This window comes from Melanerpes formicivorus, unplaced genomic scaffold, assembly GCF_026170545.1.
Source record: "Melanerpes formicivorus ecotype bairdi unplaced genomic scaffold, bMelFor1.0.p_v2 SCAF_67, whole genome shotgun sequence".
NCBI classification, from domain to species: Eukaryota; Metazoa; Chordata; class Aves; order Piciformes; family Picidae; genus Melanerpes; species Melanerpes formicivorus.
The window spans coordinates 2,010,795-2,027,800 of NW_027142419.1; the positions used below are offsets into that span (position 1 = coordinate 2,010,795).

General features: G+C 58.8%; 1 protein-coding gene across 21 annotated transcripts in view; it reads right to left on the reverse strand.

Moving 5' to 3' along the window:
• The window catches only part of EIF4G3 (eukaryotic translation initiation factor 4 gamma 3), a 228,978-nt gene that overhangs the window by 79,602 nt on the left and 132,370 nt on the right, over window positions 1–17,006 (reverse strand). For 14 of the 21 annotated variants that reach the window (XM_068162751.1, XM_068162759.1, XM_068162755.1 and 11 more), the window contains 2 exons: window positions 9,637–9,748; window positions 343–1,206 (listed from right to left, as the gene is read on the reverse strand). In XM_068162751.1, coding sequence (XP_068018852.1) covers window positions 343–1,206; window positions 9,637–9,748 — 976 coding nt within the window. The remainder of the gene's footprint in view (window positions 1–342; window positions 1,207–9,636; window positions 9,749–17,006) is intronic. The other 7 variants (XM_068162756.1, XM_068162753.1, XM_068162750.1 and 4 more) reach the window with 1 other exon arrangement.

Consider the following 17,006-nt stretch of genomic DNA (forward strand, 5'->3'; position numbering starts at 1 on the left):
ATGAAGGGAGCCTGGGACACACAGCCCCAGCAGCCATGAAGGGAGCCTGGGACACACAGCCCCAGCAGCCATGAAGCCATCCCTGGGACACACAGCCCCAGCAGCCATGAAGCCAGGCCTGGGACACACAGCCCCAGCAGCCATGAAGCCAGGCCTGGGACCTCTTTCATGAACAGCTCTGAGTGAGTTCCTTGCCCCTGCAAACCCAGACTAGCATTGTGCTATCACAGGCATGACTGAGCATCACACAGATTGGTTTTGGCATACATCTGATGAAGAACTTCCAGGATCCCTCTCCTTTATCCTCTGGCTTACCAGACACAACCACAGCTGAAGGCTTACCTGGGACAGGACTCTTGCTCAAGTTTAAGCTGGGAGCCTCCAGGCTCTCCTCCAGCTGCCCATCTGCCTCTGTCTCTTCCTTCTTCTCAGCATCTTTTACCTCTTCATTAAGAGTAGTTCTTGTGCTCTCCTCTCCTTCTAAATCCCCCTGAACAACAGGGAGGGCACTAGGAGATGGGAGAGGAGGTGGAGAAGGAGTTGTAGTGGTAACAGCAGCAGCAGCAGCGACGGAAGTGGGAGGAGAAGGCGGCGGCGGGGTGGGCGGCGGGGTGGGAGGAGGAGAGGGAGCAGCCTGCGGAGCACTGGACGATGCTGGCGCACTTTCCACTGCCGCTGGAGGTGCTTCTGGCGGCTCCGACTCCACAGTCAATGGGGCAGCTGGTGGCAGGGCCGCGTCTGCCGCGCCGCCTGCAGCAGCGCCGCTGGGGTCGCCGCTCCGCCCGGGGCCGGCGGGCGCGGGGCTGGGGCCGGCGGGCGCGGGGCTGGGGGCGGCGGCGGCTCCGCAGGGCTCTCCGCAGGGCTCCCCGCAGGGCTCCTCGCACGCCCCGCAGCCTCCCTCCTCCGCGGGGGAAGGCTCCGGCGTGTCCGAGCGGGGCGCCGGCAGCGCCTCCTCTCCCGGCGGCTCCGCTTCGCACTTCTCCTCCGGCTCAGCCGCGGGGGGAGGCTTGCTGGGAACGGCGGCGGCCGGAGGAACGGCGGCGGCGGGGGCGGCCGGGCTGGGGGATGGAGCGAGAGGAAGGTCTGGGCAGGTTTCCACTGAGGCGGCCTCGGCCGTTTGGCCAGCTTGATCTTTTCTCTCCCCAGCAGGTTCTGGTCTGAGGACTGGAGGTGGTTTTAATACTGGGTCTGGTTTTGGCTTCTCTTCTGTGAGAGGAGAGGGAAAAAAGGCAATGTTGTAAGAGCAGCTCAATGCTCTTCAGCCCCCTTGGCTCCTTCCCCCCCCCTCCATCCTGCCAACCATTCCAGAAGGTGCCAGGAGGACCCCAGGGGCAGCTGAAGCTCAGGTTGCATCTAAAGGGGCAGGTCAGACAGCCTGCACCCTGCAGGTCTGCAACCCCAGAGGCTGCTCCTGGGGTTCTGAGCGGGGGCTGCAGTCCGTGGCTGTCCTGGGCAGCAGCGCCACACAACAGAGACTTCTGCCAGGAGCTGCTCCTGAAACCAGGACTCTTCCTTACAGCAGACAGAAATGATCCTTATTTAGTCTGCCCCAAATGACTCCTAGAGCAGCCTTCCAGCACCTGAAGGGCTCCAGGAGGAAGAAATTCTTGACAGTGAGGAAGGGGAGAGCCTGGCACAGGCTGCCCAGGGAGGCTGTGGCTGTCCCCTCCCTGGAGGTGTTCAGGGCCAGGCTGGGTGAGGCCTTGAGCAGCCTGGGCTGGGGGGAGGTGTCCCTGCTCATGGAACTGGATGAGCTTCCAACCCAAACTGTTCCATGACTCTGGGTTTTTAACAGCGAGCTTGGGCAAACTCATCTGCCAAACAGCAGCAGAGACTGCACCAAGAGCACCAGGAACCTGCAGATGTGAATCTTCCTCCTCCTCGTGAGCTGGGGGAGCTGCTGGGGTGTCCTCCAGTTGCCATGTCTCACACCATGCCCAACACAGGACACCCAGCTACCTCCTCCTTCCACCTGGTATTTCCCAACTCCTGCCACCCACCAGCACTTCAGACCACAGGACACAACCCCCTGCTCTTCTTCTGAATTCCAGCAAAGGTCTCTTGTCCCAAAGAAAGGAAACCCCAAGAGGGCTCTGAGCAGAGCTGCCACCAAAGGACAGCACTGACACATCCTGCTGGGACCTCTCTGCTCCACCTTCTCCATGGCTGGAAGGGAGGAGCACCTCTACCAACCCACCCCCAAAACACTGTGCAGAGAGCAGTCCCTGACCTCACCCTGTGGCTGGCAGCAGGCTCTGTGCCCCCATCCCTGCCCTGCCCATCGCCCACAGGTCTGCTGCAGCTCCACCTGACACACTCCCACTTCAAACAAACCAGGAGCCAAGCTCTCTGAGGACCTGTGGGCTCTGTTTAAGACCTGAACCCCACTGTTCAGATTGAACCCACCCCCAGATCCTCACAATTCAGGTACAGCTGAAGAGATTTGGCTTTGCTTGGTCTGTTGGTTTCTATCTGGGGCTTATACAGCAGGCAGGCTGAGGGGAAAGGGGGGCTGGAAGGAGAATCCATCTGAAACCAGCTGGAGAATCAAGACCCTTTAGGATCTTGGCTCTGCAAGGTCTCTCCTAGTCCCTCTCCCACCTCCCATTGGATGAGAAGATGCAGGCTGCAAGATCTTGCCTAGGAAGCCCCTCCATGTACAGACAGGTGAGATGGGTCTGGGTCCAAGTCAGCACAGAAGTGGCAGGGACTCAGTGGCAATGTTCCTGACCAGGAGGTCAGCTTGATCTATCCTCAGGGGCAGAGCTGGGCTCTGCTCCATCAAAGCAAAATGCCCCAGGGTTCCTGAGGTGCCAGGGAACTGCTCTGGGACACTGCCACAGCAGCCAAAATCAATTAGGGAAAATCCAGAGGTACAGCCTCCCTGTGCAGATGAGACCACAAGCAGAATCACAGAGGCTGAAAGAGAGCTCTGAGATCATCCAGAGCAGCCTGTGACCTCCCACCACCACGTCAGCTGCACATAGCTGCACATAGCTGCACATAGCTGCACATAGCTGCACCCTGCCACCAAGTGCCACAGCCAAGCTTTCCCTAAAGACCTCCAGTGCTGGCCAATGCACCACCTCCCTGATCTGGTCCCTGACCTCCCCTGGCACCAAGGGCACACTGACAGGTCTGTAGCTCCCCAGATGTTCCTTTCAGCCTTTCTTGGGTGTCACATTTGCTGCCCTCCAGCCCACTGGGACCTCTCCAGGCAGCCAGGGAAGTGGCTTAGTGAGCACACTGAGTATCATAGTATCAGTCAGGGTGGGAAGGGACCACAAGGCTCAGCCAGTTCCAACCCCCTGCCATGGGCAGGGACACCCCACACTAGAGCAGCCTGGCCAGAGCCTCAGCCAGCCTGGCTGCAAACACCTCCAGGGCTGGGGCCTCAACCACCTCCCTGCACAACCCAGTCCAGGGCTTCACCACTCTCATGGGGAAGAACTTCCTCCTCCCCTCCAGCCTCAATCTCCCCACCTCCAGCTTCATTCCATTCCCCCTAGTCCTAGCACTGCCTGAGATCCTGAGCAGTCCCTCCCCAGCCTTCCTGGAGCCCCCTGCAGATCCTGGAAGGCCACAATGAGGTCACCTCAGAGCCTTCTCCTCTCCAGACTGAACAGCCCCAACTCCTTCAGTCTGTGCTCACAGCAGAGCAGCTCCAGCCCTCTGCTCCTCCTCCTGGCCCTGCTCTGGACACCTTCCAGCACCTCCACATCCCTCTTGCCATAGGGGCTCCAGAACTGGAGGCAGGACTCCAGGTGGGGTCTCCCCAGAGCTGAGCAGAGGGGGAGAATCACCTCCCTTGCCCTGCTGGCCACACTTCTCCTGCTGCAGCCCAGACTCTGCTTGGCTTTCTGGGCTGCAAGTCCTCTTGGATGTAACCCATCCACCCCACAGACCTGTGTGCACCTAAGTGGCACAGGTCACTGACCACCCCTCTTTGATTGTGATGACCTCCCCTGCCTGTCTCCAGTTGGGTATCAAAGGAACCAACCCAAACTCAGCAGAGCTGAGGTAGAACTGAAGTGGTCTCCCTCTCTCCTGTGAGGAGAGGCTGAGGGAGCTGGGGTTGCTTAGCCTGGAGAAGAGGAGGCTCAGGGGAGACCTTCTTGCTCTCTCCAACTCCCTGAAGGGAGGTTGGAGCCAGGTGGGGGTTGGTCTCTTCTCCCAGGCACCCAGCACCAGAACAAGAGGACACAGTCTCAAGCTGTGCCAGGGGAGGTTTAGGCTGGAGGTGAGGAGAAAGTTCTTCCCAGCAAGAGAGATTGGCCCTGGGGATGTGCTGCCCAGGGAGGTGGTGGAGTCCCCATCCCTGGAGGTGTTCAACAGGGGACTGGATGTGGCACTTGGAGCCATGGTTTGGTTGTCAGGAGGTGTTGGGGATTAGGCCCCAGGTTGGACTTGATGAGCTCTGAGCTCTTTTCCAACCTGGCTGATTCTCTGATTGGCCTTTCCTAGCTCTGCTGGCTGTCCATCTGGGGCATATTCAACATGTTCTGAAGAGAAAGGAGGCTGTGCAGGAGAACACACTTGGAGCATCAAGTCCCAGCTTGAGGAAGAGCTGAAGCAATGCAGAGGTTTGCCTGCAGCCACCGCCAGCCCCAGCGGCGTCACGGTGAGGAGCAGGGCCAGAGCAGGAGTTCATCAACTTAATGAGGCACTGAGGGAGGCAGCTTTGGAGGAGGATGAAAAATGAGGGAAGAAGATGGGAGAAAGTTTCCCAACAGCTGATTTTGATTCTGAAGGCTCCGTGGAAGAGAAGCAAGCAGCCAGGCCTGGGTTTGGAGAAGCAAAGGCGTCCCCTCCGGGCAGGCAGCTCCTGGAGCATTCCTGCCATCTCTGAGCAGCTGCCTGGGTATCCTCTCACCCTGAGACAAAGGAGATGGCTCAAAACTAAACCCCAACCACAACACAAAAGCATCTGAAGGGGCTGGGAGACCATTCCAAGAGCTAACCCCCAGCAAAACCAGCCGAGGGCATTGGAACCTCTGCAGCCAAACACCTCCGGCACCCTGCCCCTTCTCTGGCCTAGGCAACAGGCTCTGGAAGAGCTCAGTTCCAGGAGCTAATTCCTCTTGTGGGGAGAGCCTGAGGCTGGAGAAGAGCAGGCTGGGGTGGGGGGGAGCTCATCAATGCTGACCAACACTTCAAGGCTGGGTGGCAGGAGGCTGGGGACCAGCTTTTGTCAGTGGTGCCCAGGGACAGGACGTGGGCACAAACTGGAACCCAGGAGGTTCCATCTGCACAGGAGGAGGAACTTCTTGAATGGAAGGGAGGCAGAGCCCTGGAGCAGGCTGCCCAGAGGTGGTGGTGCTGGTGGAGTCTCCATCTCTGGAGACACTCAAAGGGACACTTAAGTTCCTGTGTGACCTGCCCTACCTGACCCTGGACTGGATGATCTCCAGAGGTCCTTTCCCACTCCCACCATTCAGTGATGCTGGGATTCTGAGCAGAGTTGGCCACAAGAAGTAGCTCTGAATGTGAACAACCATCATGGAGAGGAGATGCCCAGGTGCTGGCAAAGGAGCACTGAGCCCTGCCAGCTCCCACAGCAGCGGCCACGAGAGACCGCAGGGAGCCGGGCAGGCAAGCGGAGCTCACCGCAGGCAGATCCCTCCTGCCAGACATGCCAAGACCATTCCTCAGGTTATATTTAGCAAGTGTTTACTGGAAGGCTGCAGGAGGAGAGCTGGCTCCAGCACAGGGCTGCCTGAGATCTGCAGATAAGCACAAAGCCTGCAGAACTCCACTCCACCGGCGCTGCCCTCCCAACCCCAGCAGGAAGGAGTCCTGCGCCCTGCTCCAGCTGGAGGCATCAGAGGCAGGCAGGGAGCTGGGCTCCTGGGTGGTCAGAGGGGCAAAGCTTGCCCAGAGTGCTGGGTGGGGAAGATTTCACTGGATGCAGGGATGTGTTTCTGCTTTGTGCTGCTTATCTGGAGATCACTTCTCTGGCTTGCTGCCATCTTTCCAGGCCCTGTCCCCAGCCGAACGCTGGCGAGGTGCTGCCTTCCCAGGCAGCCCTGGAGCACATGCAGCTGACTCATCCTGGCTGCAGAGGGGCTGAAAGTGTTCCAGGCTTTGGGATCTGCCATGGATCTCCTCTCCACAAACCATGTCATGTACATTCTCCACAGCCAACACACTGCAGGGCTTGGGAAGAGGTTACAGCCCATCCTGACAGCAGCCCAACCATCCCAGTGGGGCTGAGGAAGAGCAGGCAGCTCTGCTTCCATGGGGGATCGTGGACCAGGGCATCAAAGGTGGACAAGGAGGGTGCATGAGGAAGAGTGTGGGCAGCAGGGCAAGGGAGGTTCTCCTCTCCCTCTGCTCTGCCCTCCTGAGGCCACATCTGGAGTCCTGGGTCTAGAGCTGGGCTCCCCAGTTCTAGGGGGACAGGGAACTGCTGGAGAGAGTCCAGGGGAGGCTCTGAAGGAGCTGAGGGGCCTGGAGCAGCTCTGTGAGGAGGAAGCACTGAGAACCCTGAGGCTGTTGAGCCTGGAGAAGAGAAGGCTTAGGGGAAACCTTCTGACCATGCACCAGGACATAAAAGGAGGCTCCCAGCAGGATGCAGACTCCCTTTTCCCAAGGAGTCCATGGAAAAGACAAGGGGGGGTGGGGACAAGCCACTGCTGGGGACATTCCCATTGCACCCCAGCAGCAAATGTCTCCCCATGAGCACAGCCAGACTCTGCCAGCAGCTCCCAAGGAAACTGCAGATTGGAGTCAGCTCCCAAGGGAGGTGCTGGAGCCTCCTCCACTGGGCACTTTGGAGCCTCAGCTTGCCAGGCTGCTGGGCCAGCTCCCTGCAGCTCCCCCAGCAGCCAGCAAGGTTGGAGCAGATGAGCCTTGGGGTCCTTCCCAAGCTGCCAGTCTGGGCCTACAGCTTCTCATTTGCCAGAGGGCTGCCTGGGCAGGAGAACTTCAGAGCAGAGGAGCCTGCCTGATGCAAAGCAAACTGCAAAGCTACAGCCAGCACCTGGTAGCTTAGGGAGGGGATTTGCTCTGCCAGCCAAAGAGCCTGGACCTGGGAAGGGAGGTTGGAGCCAGGTGGGGCTTGGGCTCTTCTCCTGAGGAACAAGTGATAGGATGAGAGGAAATGGCCTCAAGTTGCCCCAGGGGAGGGTTAGGTTGGACATGAGGAACAATTTCTTTGCTGCAGGAGTGGTCAGGGACTGGCACAGGCTGCCCAGGGAGGTGTGGTGGGGTCATTATCACTGGAGGTGCTCAGTGTGGCCATGGCAGCTGGGGCCATGGTTTGGTGGCCATAGGGGGGTTGGGTTGCTGGTTGGACTGGGTGACCCTAGAGGCCTTTTCCAACCCAAACAGTTCCTTCCATGACTCTGTGGTCCTAAGGTTTCCACAAAGAGGTAGACAAAGGCATAGTCCTGTTCTGAGTGGGAGGCAGGCCCAGAAGACCTCCAGAGGAGCCTCCTCAGCCCCTTGCAGCCCCTGCAGCAGCCCACAGTATCACAGTCTCACAGTATCACCAAGGTTGGAAGAGACCTCGAGGGTCATGGAGTCCAACCTATCAGCACAGACCTCATGACTAGACCATGGCTCCAAGTGCCACATCCAATCCCCTCTTGAATGCCTCCAGGGATGGGGACTCCACCACCTCCCTGGGCAGCACATCCCAATGGCAAATTGCTCTCTCAGTGAAGAACTTTCTCCTCACCTCGTGTCTAAACCTCCCCTGGCACAGCTTGAGACTGTGTCCTCTTGTCCTGGTGCTGGGTGCCTGAGAGAAGAGCCCAACCCCCACCTGGCTACAGCCTCCCTGCAGGGAGTTGGAGAGGGCAATGAGGTCTCCCCTGAGCCTCCTCTTCTCCAGGCTAAACAACCCCTGCTCCCTCAGCCCCTCCTCACAGGGCTGTGCTGAAGGCCTCTCCCCAGCCTTGTTGCCCTTCTCTAGACAGAGTGCCCCAGGAGGGGAGGGAGTGTGCCCAGATGCACCTCTGCAGGGAGGGAAGCCCTGCAGCCTGCAGCGTGGCTGCCACAGCGCAGTGCTGCCAGTGCAACCCCAGCTCTGAGACTCCTTAGCCCGAGGGACCCTTCCCTTCCAGGCTGTTTGTGCCTCCTGAAGCATCACAGGCAGCTTTTCCCCTCTTTTCTGTGCTTCTCTGGGGCTCACTTCTCCTCTAGCAAATGCTCTGAAAGAAGAAGGCTGAAGCAGGCTCAGCGTTTGCAGCCCACACTCAGGAGGGGAAGGAGGCAGAGCTCAGCCTCCCTGCACTTGCTGCTGCAGGCAGAAGCCTCCAGCCCTGCAGTGATCAGCAGTGTGGACTCCACAACACCACCAAGGCCACTGAGAAGCTCAACAGGAGCCAGCCCCCATGTGCTGCCAGCCCAGCCCCAGCTGTGTCCTGGGCTGATCCCAGCAGCAGGGCAGCAGGGCCAGGGAGCGGATTCTGCCCTCTGCTGAGAGCCCCTTGCAGTGCTGGGGCAGCTCTGGAGCCCTCAGCACAGACAGGGACCTGCTGGAGCAGGGCCAGAGGAGGCCACAGCAGTGCTGGCAGGGCTGGAAGCCCTCTGCTGGGAGGCCAGGCTGGGAGAGTTGGGGTGGTTCAGCCTGAAGAGAAGAAGGCTCCAGGGAAACCTCAGAGCAGCCTTCCAGTACCTGAAGGGCTCCAGGAGAGCTGGGGAGGGACTCTGGACAAGGACTGAGAGTGACAGGAAGGGACAATGGCTTTGAGCTGGAAAAGGAGAGACTGAGAGTGGAGATGAGGAAGAAATTCTTGGGAGTGAGGCTGGGGAGACTCTGGCACAGGCTGCCCAGGGAGGCTGTGGCTGTGCCCTGCCTGGAGGTGTTCAGGGCCAGCCCTGAGCAGCCTGGGCTGGTGGGAGGTGTCCCTGCCCACGGCAGGGGGCTGGAGCTGGCTGCTCTCCAAGGTCCCTTCCTACCCAAAGCAGCTGTGGCTCCAAGCAGGTGACAGCAGCACACATGTCCTTAACAACAGCTCCACAAGGGCTCAGACACTTCAGGGTGGGAAGAGACTTGGCACACTCCCTCCCCTCCTGGGGCACTCTGTCTTTGACCAAAGCTATCTCAACTCTGAGAGGTGGGAAGGGATCAATCACTTCCAGGAGCTTCCTCCCTCCATGCTGCTTCCCCTCAAGGCAGCACAATGTGCTCAGTGATTTCTGAGGCACTCTGCAGGCTGCTGGGCTCTGCTGTGACATTGCCCACGTGCTGCAGGCCAGCAAACACCTCCAGCAGCTCTGCTCTGGGGGAGCCATGCCACACTCTGCTTCTCTGCCAGCACTGTGGCTCATTGGCCAAATGGCCTGAAACCTCTCTGGCCAAGAGCACTTTACCACCCACCACTTGCTTCTGAAGGGTGGCACAGGGGGGAGAGGAGGCTCCCACATGAGAACAACCTTCAGGAGATCCAAGACTGGCTCAGATTGCTCTGAAGCAGCTCCCCCTTGGCAAATGTCAGTGAGTTCCCTCAGCACCAGCTTGGTGAAACACTCTGCTGGAGGACCAGGAGTCCCTCCCCTCCTCCTCCTGCTGCTGACTGCTGCTCTCCATGCCAAAAATACTCACACCAAACCAAAGCTACTGAAACCAAACCAAAAGCCAAGGCCTGAGAGTAACCAGGAAGGAGAGAGAGAGATCCAAGAACAAACCTTGCTTGGGGGTGCTGGTCACCGTGCCGGGGGTGCTGGCAGCGAGGTGGGTGGTGCTCTCCACGGTCCCATAGACCACAGGGCTGTGCTCAGGGACCTGGCTGGCCAGCTGCTGGGATGTGAAGGACAAAAAGGGGGTGACAATGAGCATGTGGAGAGGAGAAGCAGCGAGGTGGAGCGGGGGGAAGTGGGGGGAAGTGGGGCAGAACAGAAGAACCAAAGGCAGGGAGAGGATGCAGAGAGCAATTGAGTTGAGGAGAGGGGAAAGGGAGGAGAAGGCAGCAGGAGGAGGGGAAAGAGAGAAGATTAATGGTCACAGCAGCAAGACAGAGGCAGCACAGCACAGTCATTAACACACTTCATCCTCCCAGTGCTTCCTCCAGGAGCAGCAGAAATGCTGCTCTGCAGAGCCTGCAAGGAGTCAGCTGAACACCAAGAGGCTCCTGGAGCTCTCTGTGAGTTCAGTTTGCTTCCCAGCCTCAGCTCCTTCCCACTGCCCAGGCACTGCAAGCACCTTGGGGAGGCTGTATCTGCTTCCTTGTCCATCTGAGGTATGGGTTAGACAAACCAGATCATGCCTGTGTGAACAGTGCAGACAGGGACACACACACACAGACATCTCTCTGGATGGGGCCCTTGAGAGGGGATGGCTGAAGCCTGAGGAGTGCAGACTGAGACGGGACTGGGCATGGCTCACAAACTCTTTGACTGCACTGACTTCATCTGGGCAGCACAGGGCTGGGGAACCCAACCAGAGGGATGGAGAACCTCAGCTATGAGGACAGGCTAGGAGAGTTGGGGCTCTGCAGCCTGGAGAAGGCTCCAGGGAGACCTCAGAGCAGCCTTCCAGCACCTGAAGGGCTCCAGGAGAGCTGGGGAGGGACTCTGGACAAGGGCTGGGAGGGTCAGGGTGAGGACAATGGCTTTGAGCTGGGAGAGGAGACACTCAGACTGGAGATGAGGAAGAAATTCTTGACATTGAGGCGGGGGAGACTCTGGCACAGGCTGCCCAGGGAGGCTGTGGCTGTGCTCTGCATGGAGGTGTTCAGGGCCAGGCTGGATGAGGCCTTGAGCAGCCTGGGCTGGGGGGAGGTGTCCCTGCCCATGGCAGGGGCTTGGAGCTGGCTGAGCTTTAAGGTCCCTTCCAGCCCAGCCCATTCCAGGATTCTAGGAGAGCAGACTCTTGGCCTCTAGTCCAGGAAGAAAGCTGCACTAGCACAGTCCTTGCTCCTTGCTCCTGCACTTCCACCTCTGTGTCCCCAAGGTGCAGCCCCTCCAGTGAGCAGTCACCTCCAGCCTGGGTTATTCCAACCTCTCCTCCTCTCTCCAAGGCAGAACTGGGACATTATTGCTCAAACAAAGGAGGCTGGCTGAGAACCATCCCAGGCTGCTACCATTTATCATAGTATCATAGAATCAGTCAGGGTTGGAAGGGACCTCAAGGCTCAGCCAGTTCCAACCCCCCTGCCATGGGCAGGGACACCCCACACTAGAGCAGCCTGGCCACAGCCTCAGCCAGCCTGGCTGCAAACACCTCCAGGGCTGGGGCCTCAACCACCTCCCTGCACAACCCAGTCCAGGGCTTCACCACTCTCATGGGGAAGAACTTCCTCCTCCCCTCCAGCCTCAATCTCCCCACCTCCAGCTTCATTCCATTCCCCCTAGTCCTAGCACTGCCTGAGATCCTGAGCAGTCCCTCCCCAGCCTTCCTGGAGCCCCCTTCAGATCCTGGAAGGCCACAATGAGGTCACCTCAGAGCCTTCTCTTCTCCAGACTGAACAGCCCCAACTCCTTCAGTCTGTGCTCACAGCAGAGCAGCTCCAGCCCTCTGCTCATCCTCCTGGCCCTGCTCTGGACACCTTCCAGCCCCTCCACATCCCTCTTGCCATAGGGGCTCCAGAACTGGAGGCAGGACTCCAGGTGGGGTCTCCCCAGAGCTGAGCAGAGGGGGAGAATCACCTCCCTTGCCCTGCTGGCCACACTTCTCCTGCTGCAGCCCAGGCTCTGCTTGGCTTTCTGGGCTGCAAGTGCAGACTGAGAGCTCCTGCTGAGCTTCTCCTCCCCCAGCACCCCCAAGGCTCTCTCCTCAGGGCTGCTTTCCAGCCAGTCCCTGCCCAGCCTGCATTTGTGCCTGGGATTGCCTGCACCCAGCTGCAGGACCCTGCCCTTGCTCTTGTTGAACCTCCTGAGGTTGGCTTGTGCCCACCTCTCCAGCCTGCCCAGCTCCCTCTGGATGGATCCCTTCCCTCCAGCTGTCTGCTGCACCACACAGCTTGGTGTCAGCAGCAACCCTGCTGAGGCTGCACTCAGTGCCACTGTCCATGGCACCCACAGGGATGTTGAACAAGCCTGGGCCCAGGACTGATCCCTGAGGGACTCTGCTTGTCCCTGGCCTCCCCTGGGCCATGGAGCCATGGACAGCCACTCTCTGGGTGCAGCCATCAAGCCAGCTCTGTACCCATCCAGTGGTCACCCCTCACACCCATGTGTCACCAGCCTGGAGCCCAGGCTGTGGTGTGGGACAGTGCTGAAGGCTGTGCTCAGCTCCAGCCAAACGACATCAGCTGCTCTCCCCTCAGCTGTTGATGTTGTCACCTGCTCAGGGAAGGCCACCAGGTTGGTCAGGCAGGATTTGCCCTTGGGGAAGCCATGCTGACTGCTCCCAATCACCTCTTCACTATTCTTCTGAGCCAGCACTGCCTCCAGGAGGATCTGCTCCATGATCTTTCCAGGCACAGAGGTGAGACTGCCTGGCCTGGAGTTCCCTGGTTCCTCCTCCTTACCCTTTTTGCCAGTGGGGCTGATGTTTCCCCTGCTCCAGTCTGTGGGGACTGCCCCACACTGCCAGGACTTTTGAAAGATAATAGAGAGGGGTTAGCAACCTCCTCTTCTCAGCCAAACAAACCCCCCAGTGTGAGGAGCAGAGTCCTGCACCTCCTGCCTGCTTCTCTTGCAGGAGCTTTGAGGTGTTTGAAAGGTGTGGAGGTGCTGGGCAGGCTCCACCTAAAGCCCTTCCTTGGGCTGCAAAGCTGGAGAGAGGAAAGCATGGGACTGGCTGAAGCCACACAGCTCAAGTCCTGGCTGCAGTGCTCAGCTTAAGGCCAACTCCAGCATCTTTGTGGTGTGAAGCTCTTAACCTACAGAGGGAAGAGGCTGCCTGGGGCTGTGCTAGCAGAGATTTGGGTTAAAACCCAAAGAATCCAAATCTAGAGGGGGGGGAAAGGACATCTGGAAATCTCTTCTCAGTGTTCAGTGGATTTGCTTTCAGCTGCAGGAGCTGGGACAGAGCCTGGGCTGCAGCAGGGGCTTCCAGGCTCTCCCTGTGCTTGTGCCACTCCAGTGATGAGCTGACAGGACCAGATCCTGGCTGCCTGTGCAGAGAAGCCCTACCAGGCCTCAGCACAGCTCTGAAATGCCACTGGACTGGGAGTGACTCTCAGCTCCTGGCTTGGGCCACTACACTCTGAGCTGGGTTAGGAACTGGCTGGAGGCTGAGCCCAGAGAGTGGTGGTGAATGGTGCCACAGCCAGCTGGCAGCCAGGCACCAGTGGTGTGCCCCAGGGAGCAGTGCTGGGCCCCAGCCTGTTCAATATTTTTATTGATGATCTGGAGGAGGGCATTGAGTCCATCATCAATGAATTTGCAGCTGACACCAAGCTGGGAGCAGATGTTGGTCAGTGAGAGGGCAGAAGGGCTCTGCAGAGGGACCTTGCCAGGCTGGACAGATGGGTGGAGGCCAACAGGATGGCATTCAACAAGTCCAAGTGCCAGGGGCTGCACTTTGGCCACAGCAACCCCAGGCAGAGCTACAGGCTGGGGGCAGAGTGGCTGAGAGCTGCCAAACAGAGAGGGACCTGGGGGTGCTGATTGACAGCTGCCTGAACATGAGCCAGCAGTGTGCCCAGGGAACCAAGAAGGCCAAGGGCATCCTGGCCTGCAGCAGGAAGAGTGTGGCCAGCAGGAGCAGGGAAGTCCTTGTGCCCTGTGCTCAGCACTGCTTAGGCCACACCTTGAGTCCTGTGTCCAGTTCTGGGCTCCTCAGTTTAAGAAGGACATTGAGAGACTTGAAGGTGTCCAGGGAAGGGCAACAAAGCTGGGGAGAGGCCTTGAACACAGCCCTGTGAGGAGAGGCTGAGGGAGCTGGGGTTGCTTAGCCTGGAGAAGAGGAGGCTCAGGGGAGACCTCATTGCCCTCTACAACTACCTGAAGGGAGGTTGGAGCCAGGTGGGGGTTGGTCTCTTCTCCCAGGCAAGCAGCACCAGAACAAGAGGACACAGTCTCAAGCTGTGCCAGGGGAGGTTTAGACTCGAGGTGAGGAGAAAGTTCTTCACTGAGAGAGTTGTTAGCCCTTGGGATGTGCTGCCCAGGGAGGTGGTGGAGTCCCCATCCCTGGAGGTGTTCAAGAGGGGATTGGATGTGGCACTTGGTGCCATGGTTTAGTCATGGGGTCTGTGTTGATAGGTTGGACTCGATGATCCTCGAGGTCCTTTCCAGCCTTGGTTATGCTGTGATGCTGTGAGACTGTGACTTGGATTAGGTCTTTGACTGGCCAAGGGTTGGGTCCTGCACCTGGGTCACAACCACCCCACGAAGGCTGGAGGCTGGAAACTGCCTGGTGGAGAAAGGATCTCAGGATGTTGGTCAGCAGCAGCTGAAGATGAGCCCAGGGGGTGCCCAGGTGGCCAAGAAGGTCCCCAGCAGCCTGGCCTGGAGCAGCAATGGTGTAGGCAGCAGGAGCAGGGCAGGGACTGTGACCCTGGACTGGGCACTGGTTTGGGCACAGCTTGAGTGCTTTGGGCTCCTCACCCTAAGGGCACTGAGGGCTGGAGCAGGTCCAGAGAAGGGTAGGGAGGCTGGGGAAGGGTCTGGAGAACAGGGCTGGGGAGGAGCAGCTGAGGGAGCTGGAGGAAAGGAGGCTGAGGGGAAGACCTCATAGCTCCCTGACAGGAGGCTGGAGCTGGGCTTGGGGCTGCTCTCCTCCTCCTAACAAGACACAACACAAGGGGAAAGGGCCTCAAGGTGCCCCAGGGGAGGTTTAGGTTGGACATGAAGAACAACTTCTTTGCTGCAAGAGTGCTCAGGGATGGAACAGGCTGCCCTGGGGGTGTTTAAGAACCATCTGGACAAAGCACTTGGGGCCATGGTTTGGTGGCCATGGTGGTACTGAGCTGAGGACTGGGCCAGAGGATCTCAGAAAGCTTTTGCAGCCTGAATGATTCCCAGGTTTAAGAGTCAGGTTCCTCCACAGGAAGCTCACCCTGACTGCTCCCAGCTTTAACTGCTAGGTAAGGGGAACACAAAAAGCCACAGCACACCCTCTGAGCTCTGCAACCTCTGTGCTGTGAAGCCAAGCTATGGCTGAACATCCAAAGCTCACTGGTTTTAGGCCACTGCAGCTATTCCACTACTGGAACTCAACCACTAAGCACAATTAAGGCACCAACTAATTTCATCACAAAGATGCTGCCAGGGCTGGAGCAGCTCTGCTGTGAGCACAGGCTGAGGGAGCTGGGGCTGTGCAGCCTGCAGAGGAGAAGGCTCCAGGGGGAGCTCAGAGCTGCTGCCAGGAGCTGAAGGGATCCTGCAGGAAGGCTGCAGAGAGACTTTTGCTGAGGGGGTCTGAGCCAGGCCAAGGGGGAAGGGTTTGGAGCTGAGGTAGAGCAGGGTTAGAGTGGAGCTGAGGAAGAAGTTCCTCAGTGTGAGGCTGCTGAGCCTCTGGCACAGGCTGCCCAGGGAGGCTGTGGCTGCCTCCTGCCTGGGGGTGTTGAAGGCCAGGCTGGGTGAGGCCTTGAGCAGCTGAGTCTGGCTGAGAGGTGTCCCTGGGCACGGCAGGGGCTTGGGGTAGATGATCTCTGAGGTCCCTTCCAAGCTGAGCCCTGCTGTGATCCTATGGAAGAAAAGGCCTCGAGGTGGTGTTGGGACAACAGCTTTGGATCTGCTGCCTTGGGTGGGTTCAGTGTTCAGCTCTGTGGCACTGATGAAGTCCTGCTGGTGAGCCCTGCTGCAGAGCTCCCCAGTGAGGAACCAAAAGTGGTGCCAAGCACCTCCTCAAGAGGCAGGCTGGGTATGAAACACTGAAGTATTTGCATCCCTCACCTGGAGGAGGTGATTGGACATCACTGCTGTGCTCTGCATGTAAATGAGAGCTGCTCAGGATCCCTGCCTCTCACCCTCTGCTGGCTAAAATCTTTCTTTCATCCTGTGTGACTCAATTGTAGCATCTTAAAATAGATTCCAGAGCTGGGAAGTGCTGGGATTAGCTGCAACAAACACAAGGTGAAACCCCAGCTGCTGGCAGCTCTGCCCCACTCCTGGAGGGGGAAGTCATTCAGCAGGCAGGAATGGGAAGGAGATCTCAGCAGGACCCCAGCATGGAGATGCAGTGAGGGGGAGGTTGGTTGCTCCTCCCTAGTAACAAGTGACAGGCAAAGGCCTGAAGCTGATCAGGGGAGGTTTAAGTTGTCTATCAGAAGAAACTTCTTCACTGGAATGGTTCTCAAACCCTGGCCCAGGCTGCCCAGGGAGGTGGTTGAATGCCCACCCCTGGAGGTGCTGGAAAGCTGCAGAGGTGTGGTGCTGAGGGCCAGGGGTTAGCCCCAGCCTTGGTTGGACTCAATGACCTTAGAGGTCTTTGCCAACCAAACTGATTCTGCAGCTCTCCCACTTCCCAGCACTGCTGTGTCTCCACTCCAGAGAGGTGCCTGGGAAGGAGCTTCAGTGACCCTGCAGGTAAGCAGCTCCTGGCTGCCTGCTTCCAGCTGCAGTCCCAAACCATCAGACACTGCTGGCAGAGAGCTGCTTTTGGCAGCTGAGCACCACAGACCTTGCTGCAGAGCCATGCCTGACTGGGATGGCTCCAGCAGGGTGCCCTGCTGCTGCCTGCCCTCTCCCCTCTTGGTGGAGACCAGGAGGAGGAAGCAGGTGCCCCAGAGCACATGGAGAGGCCTTCATGGGACTGGCCTGAACCAGAGCCCCAACGACCCCATTGGTGCCCAGGGAGGGGAGAGCTGCAGGCCAGGCCCTGCTCCAGCACAGTGATCCCAGGGACACTTCACTGGCTCAGATGCAACCTCCAGCAGCTGCCCCAGGCCAGCAGGTGCCTCAAGACAAGCTCCTGCTGTCACCTCAGCATGGGACAGGCAGCAGAGAGATGATGCAGACACAGAGCAAAGTCAGAGGCCAGCTCAGAAGAGGCCTTTACCTAAAAGCCTGCAGAACCTGCTGACACTGAACAGGGAAAAGCCTGTAGAAAGAAAAAACCACAACCCAGCCTAGGCCAGGCTCAGATCTAAAGCCCACCCTGCACCAGGAGCACCTCCTTTAGGGAGGAACAACCCCTGCAGCAGGGCAGGTGAGGGGGGACCTGCTGG